General features: G+C 36.6%; 2 protein-coding genes across 2 annotated transcripts; one reads left to right on the forward strand and one right to left on the reverse strand.

Annotated features, from left to right (window-relative positions):
• Window positions 1–1,389: 1,389 nt before the first annotated feature.
• On the reverse strand, window positions 1,390–6,154 carry LOC126709637 (glutamate dehydrogenase 2-like). The gene is made up of 10 exons (XM_050409944.1): window positions 6,136–6,154; window positions 5,922–6,040; window positions 5,721–5,834; window positions 3,275–3,496; window positions 3,125–3,199; window positions 2,917–3,033; window positions 2,542–2,792; window positions 2,221–2,296; window positions 2,056–2,142; window positions 1,390–1,858 (listed from the first exon to the last, which is right to left on the reverse strand). Exons 2-10 carry the CDS (start codon window positions 6,027–6,029, stop codon window positions 1,673–1,675), a joined length of 1,236 nt encoding a protein of 411 aa, XP_050265901.1. The 5' UTR covers window positions 6,030–6,040; window positions 6,136–6,154; the 3' UTR covers window positions 1,390–1,672.
• A 7,076-nt stretch (window positions 6,155–13,230) lies between these two features.
• Window positions 13,231–14,031, forward strand: LOC126708443 (uncharacterized). The gene has a single exon (XM_050408238.1). It carries the CDS (start codon window positions 13,231–13,233, stop codon window positions 14,029–14,031), a length of 801 nt encoding a protein of 266 aa, XP_050264195.1.
• The last annotated feature ends 6,500 nt before the right edge of the window (window positions 14,032–20,531 follow it).

Genomic DNA, 20,531 nt, shown 5'->3' on the forward strand with positions numbered 1-20,531 from the left:
GTAAAGAAAATCAAACTCTATGCAAAGAAAACCTTCCTCGACAAAATCTGAGGAGAGTGGTCCTTAAGTATATTTACAATTTCAGTTCTTGTTGCTATAGTGTTTTCTCTATAGGTTTCTCGATCCCTCATCCCTAGAGGATCCCTCACATTATATATCCTTTTTTGGCTGATCCTGGCCCTCTATTTGTTGATTATGCAGGCCACTACTCGAATGCTTGTCCCATCAGATGCCTTCCCTAGTCTTTTGTGAGTTGCGGCAATCAAGACAGTATTGCTTAGGAGTCTTCTCCACATAAATGTGGCCAGGGGGTTTGGTGAGGTGTAATAAATGTGATAGTAGCTTCATCTCTCCAATCACGTTAGGGCTAACCCACTCTCTGAAGCTCTTCCTCTCCAATGTGGCCCCCCCTCTAGTTTTACCATCCGAGTGCATGGACTCCTTAGCACGATAATGGCCTTCTCGGCTATGGGTATGACACGTGACACTATTACCTTATTTCAATTTCTATACCGCACAGCTATAATACAAATGAGTTGATATAATATACATCAAATTATTAATTGGTGTGATAATTTATAATAATTGATAAAGTACGAGTTTGTATTAAAAAAAAAAAAAAGATGTGATAACTTATTAATTAGTGTATGGCCATGTGGTGTGTGGGAGCCAGCTATGAAGTCAGGACTGAGGAGTGTGAACTATGGGCTTAGCTTGATTTGTCGTGGCCTGTGGACAAGATTGTGCAGTCTTGTCCTATCAAGCTGTCTACACTATCATTGTGCAATGTTCTACATTTTAGGATACAACGGGACATTTTTAATGCATTTTATTGATATAAAAATACTTAAAATAAATTTTTGTAATTAAAATATATAAATAAATATATTTTATATATATATATATATATATTTTTTTTTTTACAAGTGGAGGCCTTAGGAAGTTGCATTAATAACATCTATTGTTCAGTCGCCTGAAGCAGACAATCAACACACAAATTTATATCCAAAACCTGGCATTACACCTGTAGAGGGTCAAGCCATGCAACACTAGCGCAAAGAGCAAGCCTAGCCAAAGTTGCTTATAACGGAAAGTCACCATCATTTCGCCATCATTTCGATAAGGCAAGATTAAGGGGATCGTTATGCCGGTCTCACCACACCATTAGATCCCTCATCTAGGAAGAAGCGTCGCTCGTATAAAATAACAGTCTTCTCCACATTTATTGTGCTCCAACAACCTCCCATTACAATTAATGTGAAGTGATTTGCACCCTTCCTGAGTCAAAGCATTGAGCTACCCAATTGTCCCCTAAATGACACTAGACAAGTATGAAAAGGATCAAATTGATGTTGATATTTATGAATGAGTCGCAGGAAGCACACAATATTGTAGGCAAAGAAACAATCTTCAAGTTAATTCTTCATTTCTTTAAACAGCTATTAATTCATCTTCAATTTTTTCCTCATGTGCCCCACCTAGAAATACCACTCCTCAAAAACGACACTCATTTCACAGCCAAATTCCATTACTGAAACAGTGAGATTCAAAGAAAACAGGAAAAAAGAAAAGAAAAGAAAAAATAGCAAGGCTTGTAACTTCTGTTTTCACTTCTTGGATGATAACCTCTGGATGCATCTGATGGGCAAAGTAAGGAAAATAAGAGCTTGCCTCAGGCTTCCCAGCCCCTCAAGAGGGTAGCACGTGCAACCCGGTTCACCCCCAAAGTGAATGCCCCCATTCTCAGGTTGCAGTCATGAATTTTACACATTGCCTTGATTTCATGGAAAGCCCTTCTCATGTACCTGCTAAGCTCAAAGTTCACCTTCTCTTCATCCCACATGAATCCTTGAATATTCTGCAGCCAAGCAAGATAGAGATATTTAAGCACCAGTAAAAAATCAGCTTAATATGAGTGTACATACCAAAATATCATAAATCCGTATAGGATTAAGACTTAAATAACAAAAAATATTTTATCATTATATGGAGGACAGCACCAAGAAGAAAAATAATTATGCAGAGGGAGGCGGGTTTTCTGGCAGTTAAATTCACCTGTACCCACTCAAAGTAGCTCACAGTCACACCGCCAGAATTTGCATATATGTCAGGGAGGATAAGAACTCCTTTCCTAGATAAGATCTGCAGAGAAGATATATTTTGTGATATAAGTAAATATTTTCCCTTACCAAATTCGTAAAAACACGTCTACACTGTTACCTCATCTGCCTCAGGGTCAGTGGGATGATTTGCACCTTCTATTATGAATTTTGCCTTAACATCAGCAGCATTTTCCCTTGAAATGAGAGATACAAGTAAACCGTAAATGACTTAGATTGTATTTGTTTGAAATAATCAGGATGGTCGAAATACAGAAATGGAAAGTCATAAAATGTTTGATTCTTCATGTCCTAAGGTAGTTATCTAAAATTGCAATTTCTCTGAAAATTTGACAAACAATTCCTCCTAGGTTGTGTGATACGAAAGATAGAATTAATGTTGATCAGCAGCCTGATTGTAATAAAAAAGCAGATTACATACTTGTTGAGAACTCCACCTAAGGCACACGGGATTAGGACATCACATTCGCATACAAGCAAGTCATTTGGGTCCATAGAATCTCCTCCCTTAAAATCCTTTAAAGTTCCATTGTCATCTTTGTATTTCAGCAGAGCTGGGATATCAATTCCATTTGGGTTTTTAAGTGCACCTGTGATGTCACTAACAGCAACTACCTTGCCTCCTCTCTCATGAATAAACTTTGCTGCCCATGAGCCCACATTTCCAAAACCCTGCAAGTAGTTTTCAGTAAAAAAAATTACAAGAATCTACATTAAATGGACTAAAACAGAATGGTTATTCATGTAATCTGCCTAGCCCCCAAAAAGGCAGGTTTACTTGTGACATTCATGCTACCTGTAGAGCAAACTTCATATCAGAGATTGATTTCCCATTTTCAGTGAGTAAAGCCTCTGTTGCAAAAACCACCCCAAGTCCTGTTGCAGCCTCCCTTCCTAGTGAACCTCCAAGATCCTTAAATGGTAAAAAGGACCAAAAAAAAAAAAAATCAATTCCGTATGTCAATTTAAATTGGCCACATTTTTTATAATTCTCTTTTACTTACAATAGGTTTTCCTGTCACAACTGCGGGTGAATGCCCATGAAACTTTGAGTACTCATCAAGAATCCATGCCATTGTCTGTACAATTTGAAAATTAGTAAGCATTTTATGATAATCAAAACTCATTTAGTCACGGGACTGGAAACAAGATACCTGTGCATTAGTTCCCATGTCAGGGGCAGGAACATCCCTGTGAATTCCAATAAGATCATGGATCTTCTGAGTGAACACACGAGTCAAACGTTCTAATTCACTAATACTCAAGTCCCTCGGGTCACATCCAATCCCACCCTTTGCTCCACCATATGGAATGTCTGCTACAGCTGTCTTCCATGTCATTAGTTGAGCCAGAGCATTCACTTCATCTGGGTCAACCTTACACAGGAGAATTTGAAAGTTCAGTACTCAATAGAGCTTATAAAAACTTGCAAGATAAGGGAGCTATTTTATGCCAACCTGTAAGTATAGTCCCAGGCAATAATCTTAAATTCAAGCCATAATGAAGAGTTTTCTAAAGGAAACCATGATGGGTCTTAGTTATACTAAGCATCAGTTTCATAGTTGGTTGTACAATAAATTAGAGGACTCTACGTGCTTATTAAGATTATTATTTTTTATTTCCTCTTAACAAAAACAGAGAATAATATATGAAATCTGAAACATGTAATAATTTAGATGACAAACAACATCTGACATATTTATTTGTAATTTATAAGCATCAGGCAGCTTGTTCAAACAGTTGAGAGAATGTTTGGAAATCCCTTTGATCCCTTCCTTGATGGCCCCATGCCAGTTATTGATAACCATTTGTCCTGCATCTTCCTCTGAAATTTCAGGTGTATCAATTCTATTCTTCATGGTTTCATTTGGTAAGCAAAGAAGAGACAATTGATGCTGTCTCTCATACATCACGATTTTAGACAGCTTATATATATCATTTTTAGCGCTGAAAAACAATGAAATGGAACAAGGAAATGTTGCACACTAAAACTTAAATTTGGGCTCCCTGTCTACACTTCACAACTACAAAACAGAGATTACAGGTTAATACCAAGATTTTTCTACAGATATAACTTATTGCCATGACCAACCTAAAATAGAACCAAACAACTATAAATGAATGCTCTAGTTTTATAATCTTTTATAAGCATTAATCTAAGTTTATAATAAATCGCAAGATCATTCAAACGAATTGAAGACAAACAAATAATAATGGAAAAAGCATATGAAGGAAAAAATTTACAAGGTACATTTTCATATAGCCCTAAAATTATTAGAAAGCTTTGAACCCCACCTCCCCCAACCCACTCTATACCAATCAAAATTTTTTTTTCCAGAAATCAACCATATCAGAATGTATAGTATCTAGGCTTCTAGGGTAATATGATTTGTTCATAATATAGTTGATCAAATGTTGTTTTTATCCACCTTGTGTAACATTTATTTCTCAACAACCTCATGACTTCTTGTAACACTTTCAATGTCACCCAGATTGCTTCTCTGGTCCTCCTTACTGGAACCCACAAATGCTATCCTGTTCATATCCATAAATTCAGGATATACTTGACCACTAATATAAAATATTTATAAGTCATGTCCTCAAATGAAAACTCAGAAATTTTTAATTCGCTTTTAGTTTGGGTTATTGCTCAATCTAATCTGCATTGATACAGACAATTACTAGAATAGGAAAAACAAAGAAAAAAACTACAGTTGTACATAATAAAACCACGAAACAGCAAAATAACACTTGATTTACCAAACTTACAAGCACGCACAAATTTACAATAAAATTTAGCTACCATATCATGTAAACACTATTAATATCATTATAGAAGTACATATAAGAAGGAAATCTTCTTCGTCCTCAGTGAACAAGCCAGTGCCACAGCATATGAATACTGTCTAATGTAATCAAACAATCAGGTGCTACAATGTGATTTGAATCATCTGCACAAACAAACCATTAGCTTTGGAGATCCTAATTTACTTTTTAAGTTACCAGTAAGTCTTTTGTTCACATTAAATTGTTACATTAAGAAGTTATGAACTTCAATTTTCCAGTTTTATGTTTGTCAATCATGACAGATAAAAAAAAATCCTCTTCATTACATCAAGTCTGGTACAGAATATGGAGATAAATTACTGAAATATTTCAATCAAGCAAGCCATTGGTATAATAACTGTGTAAATCAAGGTTAATTACTTGGTTAAGTAAGAAAAGTTGAAACTAAATTCAGATATGATCATCAAAATTCTAGTCATTAAGGTTGATCTAACAGAAACTAATTTAAACCCTGTTATTTTTAACCTGATGTGTTTCAAAAGACCACAAATATGAGTTTCATAATCCATTTTTGCTTGACCATGCATAAACTCAAACAGTAAGAATCCAGATTCCACATAATATTACCCAAAAATAAAGATTCCACATCACAAAGCAAATGGTCCAAACAACAACCTGCAGCCGTATATTTATCTTAAACAGATAAAAGAATTGAACTTGACCGAAACCCAAAACCCAAAATCCCAAATCAAAATAGCTTCAACATGCATAATCATCTCAATAATGAAAAAGAACACAAAAAATGAAGATAACCTCAGGATGGTAACGGATTCCGCCTTTCATTGGGCCACGAGCATTGTCATGTTGCACTCTAAATCCAACATAGGAAGCCAGAGTCCCATCATCCTTTGGAATCGTACATTCAACCTGCAAAGATCAAACACTTCAAACAATAACAAAGCACACACACAGTCAAACACTAACAGTAACAGTGTAGAAATAGTTGATTGTTACTTTGATTTCTCTGAAGGGTATGAGAAGGCTCTTTTCAAGCTTGGGATCCAAGCCAAGAATGCGAGCTGCATGGCGAAAGTTGCGGTTAGTGGCTGCAAGGGCGTTCATGGCTGCCTCACCTAACAAAGCAAAGTAGTAAACCCAATGAAACAGTGAGGACCCAGAAACTGAAATGGTATCTAAATCCCAAAAACCAAATGTAAAGAAACAAAACTGGGTGTTACTGATATGGGGTAGGTGAATCTGAGGCCAGATTTATTTTTTTTTGGAAAGGAGGCTCAGATATTAAGGGAGAATAGCTTATATAGCCTTATATAGAATTGATTTTTCAAATAAAAAATTCTGGCAGTGTTTAATGCATGCAAAATGACAAAGTGGACTTTGGAGGTTGGAACATTGACGCTGACTCTAATCAGTCTAATCTGACTCATTTTCCATTTGTGGAAGAAGATATTCAATTTGAAATGACTCATATAACTCCCGTGGATTGGGGGATGTTTTGGGAAATTTATCCATAACATCAAGCCCTCACGTTGTTGTTCAAACTACAAATACGTGGTGCATGTATCACGAATATTTGAATAATACAGGGCAAAAGATAACGGATGTATAAACTATAAACGGATGTCCTACCAGAATTGGTTTAGAAAATATTTTTAAAATATTTTTATAAAAAAAGAAAAAAATAAATAATATTTTTTATAATTTTCATGAAAATTGTGCCAAATTTTTTCTAAAATTGTTTATTAATAAAAGTGCCATGAAACTTCTCTAAGGGCAAAGCCATAAATTTTTCTGGAAGGAGCCAAGTTAAATCTATCATTAAATTCTAGTATCCTTAATTATATAAATATAAATGTTTATGACTTTATTTTTGGAAAAAAAAAATGGTTAAAGAGATTTACTTATATATTTTTTATAAAATTTTACTTTAAATGCTCTTAAAATTAATGACTTATACTATAGGACAAAAGGTCAATGTTAAAAGGAAGGGTTTGACATACCTCTAGTATTTTTTAAACTAGATATGTTCTTTTATTTTAAATATATAATAGCAAGTGATAGTGCGTTTTAATTTCCACTTTTTATTTAGTTAGTAGGTGACGTGGCAGTCTCTCATTAAAAGAAAAAAGGATTCCAGTTAAAAAAATACTTGAGGTAAACCACACCCCAAAAGAAAAATAAATGAGATAACAATAAATTAAAGAGGATTTATACTTTTTAAAAAATCATTACCTAAAATTTATTCAAAATTTTGAATTTTTGACATAAAGATAAAAGGGAAGGGTATTTTTGGAAAAGTCAAGAGCCTTGGCCCCACCCTCCACCCCTGCCGAAGAGCACCCATTAATAGGACCTATAATACAATACCTGAAGGCATGTATTACACACGTACTAACACAATTTTTTTTAATAATTCAAACGTCTCCTATGAATACGCTATGAAGTGCCAAAAAATTAATTAAGCATTTGATCCACAAAACTCTTAACATTATTTTTATTTGATATGTTGAGTTAGAATTTATTGTCAAACTTAACACAATTTTGCTAATTGTTGTCGTTGTTTTTTTTTGAGAAGGTGCTAATTGTTTTCTTGACAATTGTTTCCTAGCTCTTGTTTTGGTCTTTATATGGCATTGTGAACTCCACGTCCAGATGGGGGTTCGAGTCCTCATACCCCACAGGTGTGGGGTTTGGACTTTGGTTTCTAAAAAAAAACAAAGCACAAGGGTGGAGTCCAAGTCGCGGGCACCATTATGTGCTAGTGGTACCCACTGGCGATGTATCTGTGGGGTGTGGTCGGCTGTGATAACACACGTGAGCCACCCTTTTTTCATTCTCAAAAAAAAAAAAAAACTCCACGTCCAGGGTATAGAATAAACAAAAAAAGTTATTGGTTATACAATTATTTTATTTATTCTAGAATAAATAAAATAAATTGTATAACCAATAACTTTATGGTTATTTTTAATTTTTAACCCAATAATAATAATATTTGTGAATGAAAGAAGTGGGTTTTTGTTTTCTCAATTTATGGGAGGGGAAAAAGCCTAATACTTTAATTCTTTAATCCTATTATAACAAAGAGTTTATAGCTATAATTATGGTCGGTATGTTACTACTCAACGCAAAAGGGTACTTCATATAGAAATAGCAAGATTCTGATTGATTCAGCGAACAAAGAAAGATTCTTTATCCATAAATAATAAATAAATAAATAAGATTTTTTTTTTTTTTTATATAACAAAGAGAGATTCTTATTGATTTGATGAGTTCTAACTTTTGCACAAGACATCGTTAAAAGATATGATAAGTTTCTTTTTGTTCTTTTTTTTTTTAATTGCGTAGTGTGATTCTAATTGATAATTAAATCAATGTACCTGTGCCAGACACAATTCCTTCTCTACGGACAAACATTTGGGCAGGAAAAAAATGATTTACCTTTTTCATCTTGAGATGTTGTAAAGGCCTACATCCTCCTTGAAAAGCTAGATTTCAATAGAAAGGCCGAAATCCTCGTGATTTTGCTCACGAGTTTATAGCTGTAAAAGAAAAATAAAAATTGGCTACAAAACTTGTCTGTAACCGAAGATATGTCATATAATTCTCAAAAAAAAAAAAAAAAAAAAAAAGAGGATATGTCATATGTGTTCTTTGCTAAAGAATGCTCAAATAATTGTACACAAATTATTTTAAGAGAGTTTTATGCATTGCACGTGATGAGAACACGTATCATTTTTCTATTGTTAGTTGTAACTTAAGACTACAACAACTAAATTAATTTGTAACTAAACTCTATCCATAAAAAAAAAAAAATTACTTTGTTTGATGACCCTAATGCTTTAGTTGAGTTATATGTACCAAAAAACAAAAAGAAAAAACAAGGGGTCTAATAACACCCTTCTTAAAAAAAAAAAAAAAAAAAAAAAGGAAATAATGTCTCATCTATGTTAGAAATATTAGAATGATGGTCTTGTAATCTAATAACAATTTAAAAAAAAATAGTGATGTGGGGTCCAATAATTTGTGGCCCTGGCCCATTTTTACATTAGGGCGTAAGGCCCGAGCCGAGGAAGGATATAGCCGAGGACGTATAATAAAAGTCCAAGTAATCTTGAGATATAGCCGAGGATGATTCTGTCCTCGGCATTCTCAAGGTACCCCTGAAAGAAAGGGCAAGAGCGGTATAGGAACAGTTTTGGGAAAAACCTAAAATATCTATGTTGATAAAGAAAGGACCGTTGGACAGTATGGCGACCAAGGACAAAGGGAAAACTGCCATTACTGCCATTGAATACTCTGCACCTGACCGAATCATGCTCTTCAGCTTTTACAACCACCCCCAACCACTTTGGGTATGGGCTGATGGGACAAGTATCAGTCCTGGAAAGTCGAACTTACACGTGGACGTTGGATAAAGGATACAAGCTAATATAAAAGGGGAAGCAAGCAATCCGGAAAGAGGGGGCTGGGAAAAAAAGGCCAAGAACCAAAGCCTCCCAAACCGCCTCAAGGAGAAAGACTCCTCGAGCGAACACGGTTTAATTCTGTATGAACACCACGACTAACCACCGTCTGGTAACCAAGGCCTAGCCTTTCAAACCCACGCTCTACAAATGATATTGTTTGGGCCTTTTTACATGCGAACCCAATATCATTTTGGGTCGTTACAAATTGAGTCTTTACAAGTGAAAAATTATGTTAGTCTATTATGAGTGGGATTTTTTTTTTTTTTTTGTGGCGGGGGGGGGGGGGGGGGGGGCTGCGCGGAAGGGCTTTTTTTTTTTTTTTTTTTTTTTGAGAAAGAAAATATAAATCTTTTGGTGTAGAGATATACGGATTATTGATTAATGATATAATAAAGTTCATAATCATACCCCTTTCTCAAAAAAAAAAAAAAAAAGCTTTATATTTATGTGGTATGGTCTAATTATTCTATTGAATCTATTTTTTCCTTCCCAATTTGTTAGACCTATTTCAAAATTTGAATTTTTTTAAGGAAGCATCATTCAATGCATTGTTTTTTTGGTATAAAAAGATACAAAATTTCAAAACTATCCTCATTAAATTTTTAAATAAAGTAAGGGACATATTAGGAATTTTATATGTTAATTTTAGAAAGAAAATTTTATTTTGAGATATCCCAAAATGGAATATAGGCCAAACAATTTGGGATGGATAGAGTATTAAAGAGAGTTTGAATTTAATTTCCCTTCCCACTTGTTGAAATTCCAATTTAAATTATGTACTCTTGTTTTTTTAAAAAAAGTATTTACTCTTCAATAATAATAATAATTGAGTTTTAGTTATACTTAGTGTAAGGACTCAATTTGTAACGACCCAAAATGATATTGGGTTCGCACGTAAAAATGTCTAAACAATATCATTTGTAGAACGTGGGTTTGAAAGGCTAGGCCTTGGTTACCAGACGGTGGTTAGTCGTGGTGTTCATACAAAATTAAACCGTGTTCGCTCGAGGAGTCTTTCTCCTTGAGGCGGTCTAGGAGGCTCTGGTTCTTGGCCTTTTTTTCCCAGCCACCTCTCTTAGCGCATCAGTCTTCACATTATATAGCCCTTCTTGACTGATCCTAACCCTCCACCTGTTGATCAGGCAGGTGCCTATTCAAGTATCTGTCCCATCAGTCGCCTCCCCTTGCTTTTTGTTAGTTGCAATAACCGAAACCACACTGTTCAGGCGTCTTTTCTCATTAATATGGTTAGGACGTTTATGGACGCATTCAATGCGGAGGGGACGTATTTACCTTGAACCACCTCCACACCGTACCCCCACGTGGGTCCCATTCTACTCGCCTCTTCTCATGGGGGCCTTTTAGAGACTGCCTTTGATGGCATGTCACTCTTCCCTTCGAAGTCTAGGGATGCCGAGGACAGGGTCATCCTCGGCTGCGTCTCTATGCTATTTGGTCTTTTCCTAATCGTCCTCGGCAACTACCCTCCTCGGCACGGGCCTTGGGCCCTAGTGGAAAGTGGGCCGGGTCATAAGTTCTCTGGCCCCACAATAGCCCCTCAAAATCCTGCTATCCGGCTCCTCGGATGGATAGGAGGGTTTTGATGACATCAGACGTCTGTCAATACTTGTCAATCCTTGTCACCTATCGGTTCCCGAGACTTTTTGCCTACCCGAGACACGTTCTTAGAGCATTTGGAAGGTGAAACATGCCCTTATTAAATGCGGGCGGCTCTGTGCTTCCCACGTTCAATGGCGTGATGGAGATCTAACGGTGGAGATTTCCTGGCCTTTATGGGCGGGAAAATTCGTGCAATTACTTTCGATGGGAGGCATAAATGATTTTTGGAACTGATTTGTCTCTTCAGTTTTGCATTTAAGAGTTCTAGTGCATGTACCCTGGGCTCATCTGAACTTTCGTCCAAATTCAAGTCTGTCTCCGGCACAAAAAGCCTGTCCGAGACACCTTTCCTCTTTTCTGTAAGTTCTCTGCCTTCATTAATTCGTGCTTTTTCTTTTCTGGGTTTATTTTTCTCTTGTTCCCTTCCTTCTCCCGTAGTTGGTTGAGTCTGTTTAGTAGTTCTTAGAGATGATTAAAATGAGACTGAGGAAATTGGTTGAGACCGAAGAGGCGATGGAAAAGTTCATCGCCGATTATAGAATTCCCCCCAACGTGAGTTTGAGGCACTGTAAGATGGGGGAGTGGCATATTCTGAGAAATACGGGCGATGTGGTAATTCCTGTTATCGCCTTCGTAGAGGGATGTATGAGAATCCCCATGGGGCCAGTAACGAAGAATTACCTTAGGCATTTCCGGTTAGCTCCCACCCAGTGCGCCGCCAATATGTTTAGGATTCTGGGTTGTGTGGATGCCCTAAATGAGAAAATGGAGCTAAGACTAACCTATCATGACGTGAATTGGTGCTACAATCTCCAAAAACTAAAGGGCAAAATCTATTATATGAAGACCACAGACGAAAGGGTTCGATTAATTCAGTGCCTCCCCGACTCCAGCAAGGGGTTGAACAAAGACTTTCTTATTGTATCTGGGGAATGACACGACGGCATTCCATGCCCAATGGTGGAGGGAGAACCAGGTGGGGTATAGAGAGTAGAAGGGCGTTGATCCTTTGCACCATTTTAATTTGACGTGGTTCGGTTACTAACCATGCGCATGTCTTTTTCTTGCAGATCCCAACGCCTTTCATCGGCACTTTCACCTAATTAACCGGGTGGACTTGGAGACTGTTCTTCAGGCGGCAATTTTTGTAAATGACAAAGATGGTCAAGTCAGAGTCGCTCACAAAATCTTAGGATACGCTCCCCTTTAGAAGTCGTTTGCCGACCCAAAGCACATGATTAGCGCTAACCGTCCTTGGCTTCCAAAAATTAAAGTAGTTGAACAAGGGTTTTTGATCTCTGAAGGATATCCTGTCCTAGAGGGCATCCCATTGGGGGGCTCTTCGTCGCTTCATCGCGTAGCGGAGGACGAAGATAATTTGGATCCGTCCGAAGAGGGTTTTGGGGCATTTGATCAAGTCGGCCCATCTGAGGATCCTTCTAGCGATCTAAGGGACCCAGACTTGTCCGAAGCGGAGCTATTGTCAGTGGCTACATCCTCCCGAGCCGAGATGGGAATTAAGAGAAAGCCCCCAACCAGCTTATTCGACCTCCTCGAGGGTCAAACGGGGAAGGGTGCGCAAGGAACACCGTAGTCCAGTGCTCCCTCTCCACCACCTCAGCCCCAGACCATCCAGACTAGGTCCTCCTCCACCAAGTCGCAGCCACAATCTCCCCGCCCCAAACTTCCTGCTCCTCCCCAATCAGCTCTGCCTCCTCGGCCGGAGCCCACTGACTCAAAGAGAAAGAGGAGTCCCAAGGATAAGGAAGCCATGGACAGGGGAAAATCCCAATCTTCTAAGGAAAGGGATGAAGCCCTGCGTGTGAAACAATTAAAGATTGGGCACCAAAGTAAGGGTAAAGAGACCGAAACCCAATCCGCCCAAAGCAAGGGGAAGGGGATCGAAGTCCAATCCTTGCCAAGCGCCTGGCTTCCCACCCCAATGCTCTACGGGGGGCCACTGCTGGAAACCGCGTCCATGAGGGACCTTGGAGATGGTGAGGGTGGTTATGTGGCCGACGCATTAGGGAGAACCATGCTACTTCCCACCGACGTGGATGAGTTGAAGAAAATGAGGATGCAGGAGGTCTTCCTCAGTACGAAGAGGTACTTGGGCATGGTAAGGCTCTTGAAACCCAAAACTTTATTAACTCTTGCTCCCGGTCTGTCACTCACGATTTATTTATCTCACTTGACAGGCTCTCCAGGCCACTTATAGGATGGAGGAGGAAGTTAACAAGCAGAGTAAGGCCGCCGAGAATGAACGCTCCAAACGCATAGACGCCGCGCGGACTCTCAAAACTTCCGAGGACGACCTCGCAAAGGCCAAGGATGCCTTAAAGAAGGCTATCCGAGAGAGGGGTAGCGCCTCTACGGGTTTAGATGGCGCCCAAAAACAGGCCGAGGAACAGACAAAACGTCTACTCAAAGCCGAGGATCAGTTGCAAATAGCCAAGGAGCAGACCAGTGATTTGAAGAAAAGACTGATCACGGCAGAGAATGCTAAAGGTATGGCGGAGTATGCCCGGGACGAAGCCGTGAGGGCCAAGCAGGAGGCTGAATTTGCCAGAAACGAGGTCGAAGCTGCTAGGGACAAGGCCGAAGATAAGAGTTACAATACGGGGGTAGCTGAAACCCAAGCCTCCCTTAAAGCCCAAATTCCCGAGGTGTGCAGGCTATACTGCTCCCAGGTTTGGGAAGAGGCCTTAAAGCGAGCTGGGGTGGATGCTTCGTTTGATTTGTGGAAGGCGGAGAGCATATTTTACCCTCTAGCCATCCGTGAGGCCGCCTCCGCCAGCTCCGAGGCTGTAAGCGATCAACACGAGGCAGGGGTTACTCAGTCAGAGGCTGCACAGATCAGCGTCCCTCCTGGCGAGTCGTTAAAAGGGGGAAAGCTTCATGATATGATAGAAGCACCTGAAAGTAGGGATCCCGAGGTGCCCAAAGAGGATGCCGAGCCTATGGTCAGCGCTCAGATCCCTGATGCCGAAGAGCCAGCCATAATTGCCCAGCCCCTGTAGGCAATTCCCCTCGCTGAGGTCCCCAAGAGTACCGACATCGATCCTACTCAGTCTTCCCCAGAAAGGACTCCAGGGCGTCGAAGCTGGTCCTGTTTTGCCTTCCCAGGATGTGGCCGATACAGAATTGAAGAAGTAGAAATCCTGACCAGCCTCCGTATTTGTTTTTAGTTTAATGATTAACTAGTTTCTTTTTTATTTTGAAAACTTTGTAGTCTGCTTGTAGTTTGAACCTGTTGAACACATGTATGAAATTATTTTCTTCCTTTTTCCTTTTGATTACTTGTTAGTTTCCCTCGTCGATACTTACTATTGTTTATGATTTTTGAACTAATTATCTTAACATGTATGAATGGTTGTGCATGCGATATATTTAGAATCATGTTTCGGAACGTTAGCTTACCCGCACCCATAGGGCCTTGAACTCGTGTCTGAACCTCCTTCAATGGAGATATAGGCATCACCCGAGATGTCCCATGTATTGTTAGGTCCAACTTAGTATCCAGATTACCTTGGTTCTGTCCAAAACTCAGTTTTTAAGTAGTTGGTTTCCCCATAGGTTTGAGTCCGAGGACCGTGCAATACCTTGGTTCTGTCAAAAACTTGATTTTTAAGTAATTGGTTTCCCCATAGGTTTGAGTCCGAGGACCATGCAATACCTTGGTTCTATCCAAAACTTGATTTTTAAGTAGTTGGTTTTCCCGTAGGTTTGAGTCCGAGGACCATGCAATACCTTAGTTCTGTCCAAAACTTGATTTTTAAGTAGTTGGTTTCCCCGTAGGTTTGAGTCCGAGGACCATGCAATACCTTAGTTCTGTCCAAAACTTGATTTTTAAGTAGTTAGTTTCCCCATAGGTTTGAGGACCATGCAATACCTTGATTCTGTCCAAAACTTAATTTTTAAGTAGTTGGTTTCCCCATAGGTTTGAGTCCGAGGACCATGCAATACCTTGGTTCTGTCCAAAACTTGATTTTTAAGTAGTTGGTTTCCCCATAGGTTTGGGTCCGAGGACCATGCAATACCTTGATTCTGTCAAAAACTTAGTTTTTAAGTAGTTGGTTTCCCCATAGGTTTGAGTCCGAGGACCATGCAATACCTTGGTTCTGTCCAAAACTTGATTTTTAAGTTTGGGGAGATTAGCCCCTCGACCAAGATGTGAGATATTGGTTTGGGGAGATTAGCCCCTCGGCCAAGCCCCTAGGACCATCCGCTCTACTGACGTTTCGAAACGTAACCCCTAATGAAAAAGCATAGCCCCTAATGGAACTCTGTGCTAGAGCACTATGACAGGCCATTGGAAGTGACGGGGAGACTTTCTCTACCCACCGCCTGTGCCAACACACAAGCCTTCCCACAGACGGCGCCAATTGTAAGGACTCAATTTGTAACGACCCAAAATGATATTGGGTTCGCACGTAAAAAGGTCCAAACAATATCATTTGTAGAGCGTGGGTTTGAAAGGTTAGGCCTTGGTCACCAGACGGTGGTTAGTCGTGGTGTTCATACAAAATTAAATCGTGTTCGCTCGAGGAGTCTTTTTCCTTGAAGCGGTCTGGGAAGCTCTGGCTCTTGGCATTTTTTTCCCAGCCACCTCTCTTAGCGCATCAGTCTTCACATTATATAGCCCTTCTTGGCTGATCCTGACCCTCCATTTGTTAATCAGGCAGGTGCCTATTCAAGTATATGTCCCATCAACTGCCTCCCCTTGCTTTTTGTTAGTTGCAATAACCGAAGCCACACTGTTGAGGCGTATTTTCTCATTAATATGGTTAGGACGTTTGTGGATGCATTCAATGCGGAGGGGACGTATTTACCTTAAACCACCTCCACACCGTACCCCCACGTGGGTCCCATTCTACTCGCCTCTTCTCCTGGGGGCCTTTTGGAGACTGCCTTTAATGGCATGTCACTCTTCCCTTCGAAGTCTTGGGATGCCGAAGACAGGGTCATCCTCGACTGCGTCTCTATGCTATTTGGTCTTTTCCTAATTGTCCTCGGCAACTACCCTCCTTGGCACGGGCCTTGGGCCCTAGTGGAAAGTGGGCCGGGTCGTAAGTTCTCTGGCCCCACACTTAGTATATCATACTACCTAATATTTTTTTTATTGAATTAATTTTATAAAACCTTCGCTTTGCTTCGCTTAGTTCATGTTTATTTGTTTCTTAAAAAAAAAAAAAAAGGTTCACTATTTATTAATATATTTTTATATTGGATGTGGCTTACTTTTGATGTTCTTGTGCATCGGAGAAGATGCGAGCACGATACAAGTCCTAAAACAGCCACATATCAATTCAGTATACACACGAGCACTAAACAGAATTCAAAAGATAATTGGCTCCTTTATATTTTCTATATGCATATCAAATTTCGTACTAATTTCTAAGTACTTTTTGGTGTTTAAGCAAATAAAACAAACAGTATATAAGTCCAAACTCGATTATCTACCGCCCAAAGGCCAAAAGAAAATCAAGATTCAGGAATGTTTTTGCATAGAGAAAGCTTATTAGGGACAAAACTTTTTGTCAACTTGCTAAATTGGTTTATTAAAAAAAAAAAAAAAATTGTGCATTAGTTTGAAAAAATTGTATCCGATAGAAGAAGTGCTTTGAAAAATAAGCAGCTGATTGAGTAATCAAGAAGGCTGGCCTTCTATTTAGGCATTTACTTATTACCATTGAATTTTCCGTTGCAGCTATTCCACATGGAACTCAGTGACATTATCAGATACTAATATAAAAAGATGTTCAGCAGCTGTACCTAAGACTAATTAAGGTAAAGAATCCAAATCAAATACCAATTAACATTAATTAATCCTACTCCACTATGCAAGTTTCATACTATATGTAGTGAGATGGAACTCCATAGAGAATTTGGTGTAACTTTATTTATTTATTTTTAAATAAAATAAATTTTAACTTATAACATTCAATTCATAATAATTGTTCTTTATTATCATTGAATTTTTATTCTACGACAAAAAACTTTACCAATTAAGTTAAGGACAAAGTTTAGCTTAAGACTACAAACTCACTCAATAAAATAAATATTATAACATATTTTGAAAATCTTACCGTTGAATTACATGTTTTTTACGTTTTAATACAAATATTAAATTTTGTGTCAATCGGATATTATTTACTATATGATCTATAAGTTTATATTTTGTGCATAATTTTAAATTACAAAAACTTGTAATTTAAAAAAATTATTGATGACATAGCTATTAATCTTTAATTTTCTTGAAATTTTGCAAGTATTGAGGATATAAGAAAAAGATGTAATCAAATGGTGAATTTGCCAAAATTCACTTCTAATAAAAAGATATTAAATAAGTTTGTAGCTTAAGGCTGTAACTAATTTTATAACTAAATTTTGTCCTTAAGGTAATTGAAACTCACTTAATTTGATAATTATAATAGAGATGAAGGAGAATTTGATGATATCAAGAAGTATTAATTGAACTAAAAACTCTTGGGCATAACGATTCAAACTTGAAAGATAAAAAGTACAAACTTTCAAAAAGTTCATTGTTAGTTAAGCCTTGTATACAGAAGGCATTGATAAGATTTTGTGATACCAAAACTTTTAAAAGGTTCAAATTTGATTAAAGAATTTAGGATGACAAAAATTTCTCATCCCACATGATCTATTCTGTTCTAGCAAGGTTGTTTTTTTTTTTTTTTTTCCTCTCTCTCTCTCTAAAAAGGTGATAGGAATGGGATAAATTTTGCTTGCGCTCAACTCCCGTCTTGTCTCGATTCTCGAAAATGTTTGCACGTATTTTCATTGGGCTTGAAAGAAAACATCATTTGCAGTCCAATTTTATATTCTTCAAAAATCTTATTCTTTTTTGCCAATGGGTCACATTATATCCCCATGACTAGGCCCATGGTATGCCCCAAAACCATGATAAGCAAGTAATACGCCCCATAAGGAACTAGTTTTTGTGCCAATGTATAACCCAATGGATGGGTCTAAATCATAGTTAGAATGTTCAATTAATTCTTCAGAAGCTATATAGTCTTTATTTCAGTCCATTTCCAAAATCGTAATTTGATAATCTAGACAAAACTCCATTAAAATTTTAGTTCTTTTAAAAATTCATACATGCTTGATCCATATTTGAACAATTTTTTTTTTTTAAATTAAGTTCTTTCTTTAAATTATTGTAGCTGAATAATCAAATAAAAGTATTTGAAAGGAGAGACAAAGGAATACTAAATTATTATAATTAAACATGTAGTTTCATAGTTAAAACTATACATATATTGATATTATATTTTGGACAAAGTTTTACTATAAATTGGGTTAGAAGATCCTTCCAACTCATTTTGTGATACATCAGAAGATTAGTCACATGTGTTATATCACATGATTTATGGAATAATTTAAACAAGCTAGATAACTATTAAGTAGATCATTTGACTAAAAGTACACATGAATAGTCTTTTGAGTTGCCATGTAGTGGGTTTGAAGAACTTTCCTCCTAATTAGTTTGGAGAAAATTTTATCCTTAATTTTTGGTAATTTTGTATAATTAATTATATAATAAAGCCTAATATTGATGGTATAATTTTATAATTATTCTAACATTAATTAGTTTTGGATTTTAGATCTGTTTCAAAGTATTTTTTTTTTCTCCATCTATTCCATAATGATTTTCTTTTGAAAAATATAATTTCAATATGATTTGTTTCCCAGGAAAGCTTCGAGCAAAATATATATATATATATATATAAGGTATTTTCTTAGTGTGAGAAGAAAAATAATACGTGTACAATTATATGTGTTAAGTGGTGTGTAAAATTTCATAAAAAAAGAAGAAGAAGTGGTGTGTAAAATTTCATAAAAAAAGAAGAAGAAGTGGTGTGTAATAAACACTACTCATTAAAAAAATGACAAATTTTAGTTATAAAATTGATTGTAGTCTAATGTTACAACTTTACTCAATATTATTAACATTATTACATATTTCAAAAATCTAACAATTAGATTGCTTGTTCTTTACGTTCTTAATACACATGTCAAATTTTGTGCCAATCAGATATATTTTATGCAGAATTTTAAACTACAAAAACTTGCAATTTAAACAATTTATTGATGATACAGCTATTAATCTTTAATTTTCTAGAAATTTTACAAGTATGAAGAATATAAGAAAAAAATGTAATCTAATGGTGGATTTGTCAAAATTCATCTCCAATAAAAAGATATTGAGTAAGGTTGTAGTTTTAGAATACAACCAATTTTGTAACTAAATTTTGTTCTTAATAAAACTAGCAATGGGTCCGTGTAATGCGCGAATAATGCTGTAAGTTGCTATGTGAAAGGATTATATAAAATATTCAAAATATTTTAAAGTAATAACATGAAATAGTCTTACAATAATATGAAGAGGTTTTTGTTAAATTATTGATGTAATACAAAATTAAGGAGATGAAGAATTTAGACTATAAAGTAAATGTCATATAAATTAGAAATTAGTTATGATGTGATGTAACTAATAAGTTAATTGTTTGTTTAATCATAATTTTTGTTTCTTCAATGCATTGGAGTTAGTATAAATTTTTTGTCATATCATGTTGATGTTTAGTTGACTTACAAAAATATCATAGAAAATATATGATGTCACGTTTATGTTATTGATTTTTTGTAATATCATGTTGATGTGTAGTTGACTTATGAAAATGTCATATAAAATTTATGATGTCACGTCTATGCTATTGAAGTATGATAATAATAGATTAAACATTAAGTGAAAATAGTAATATGTAAAGAATGTGAGGTGAAAAGTTATATAAAAAATTACTACAAAGTGTCACACGGTAGAACTGCATAATTTCCCACATGAGATTTTTGCTTTCTTATATAATTTTTTTTTAATAAAACATATAAAATACTTATTTATATTTTTATATATAATTAGTGCACACCTATAGATAATTAATGTGTATTTACTTCATTGTCATATTCAATGAACTAAAAATTTTACATAAATACAAATTTTGATGCAATAGAAACTTAAATGAGAGAGTTTTAAAAAACTTGTCACTTGACAGAATCTTATATTTTCTCACACGAGCTCTATGCTTTAATATATAGATTAATTTGTCGTTCGAATTGGGTATAACAGTGGCTGTTAATTCGTGATTGCCATGTAAAGCGAAAAGGCATATTGCAAAGTGGCCTCGTAGGTTTTGTTTCGTAGTGTCCTTGATTCTTTGGCTCTTGACTTGAGAGAGTCTAACCCCAAAAAATAAAAATAAAAAGAATGTAGATTGCATCAGTGTGGAATTGCCTATTTGAAAGCTCCTTTACATTTAGTAATGTGTTTGGTTTCGATTGGATCAATGGTGTCATGTTGACCTTCTCTGTTTGGCCTGGTATTTCAATCCGGATATAATATTTCCTGTGCCTGCATTTTTTTTTTTTTGGTAAAAAGGAATTAACATTAAACACTAAACAACCAACAGAGATTCAGTACAAAGCCTATGAACAAACA

Source organism: Quercus robur, chromosome 12 (genome assembly GCF_932294415.1).
Source record: "Quercus robur chromosome 12, dhQueRobu3.1, whole genome shotgun sequence".
Taxonomy (NCBI): Eukaryota; Viridiplantae; Streptophyta; class Magnoliopsida; order Fagales; family Fagaceae; genus Quercus; species Quercus robur.

What these genes read in the sequence shown, in the direction of transcription:
- LOC126709637 (XM_050409944.1), bottom strand. Translation starts at nt 6,029, where the DNA reads ATGAACGCCCTTGCAGCCACTAACCGCAACTTTCGCCATGCAGCTCGC. An exon ending in ATATGAAGTTTGCTCTACAG is followed by an intron (nt 2,793 to 2,916) that starts GTAGCATGAATG and finishes AACTACTTGCAG; the next exon opens with GGTTTTGGAAATGTGGGCTC. An exon ending in TTAGGTGGAGTTCTCAACAA is followed by an intron (nt 2,297 to 2,541) that starts GTATGTAATCTG and finishes TCTCATTTCAAG; the next exon opens with GGAAAATGCTGCTGATGTTA.
- LOC126708443 (XM_050408238.1), top strand. Translation starts at nt 13,231, where the DNA reads ATGGAGGAGGAAGTTAACAAGCAGAGTAAGGCCGCCGAGAATGAACGC.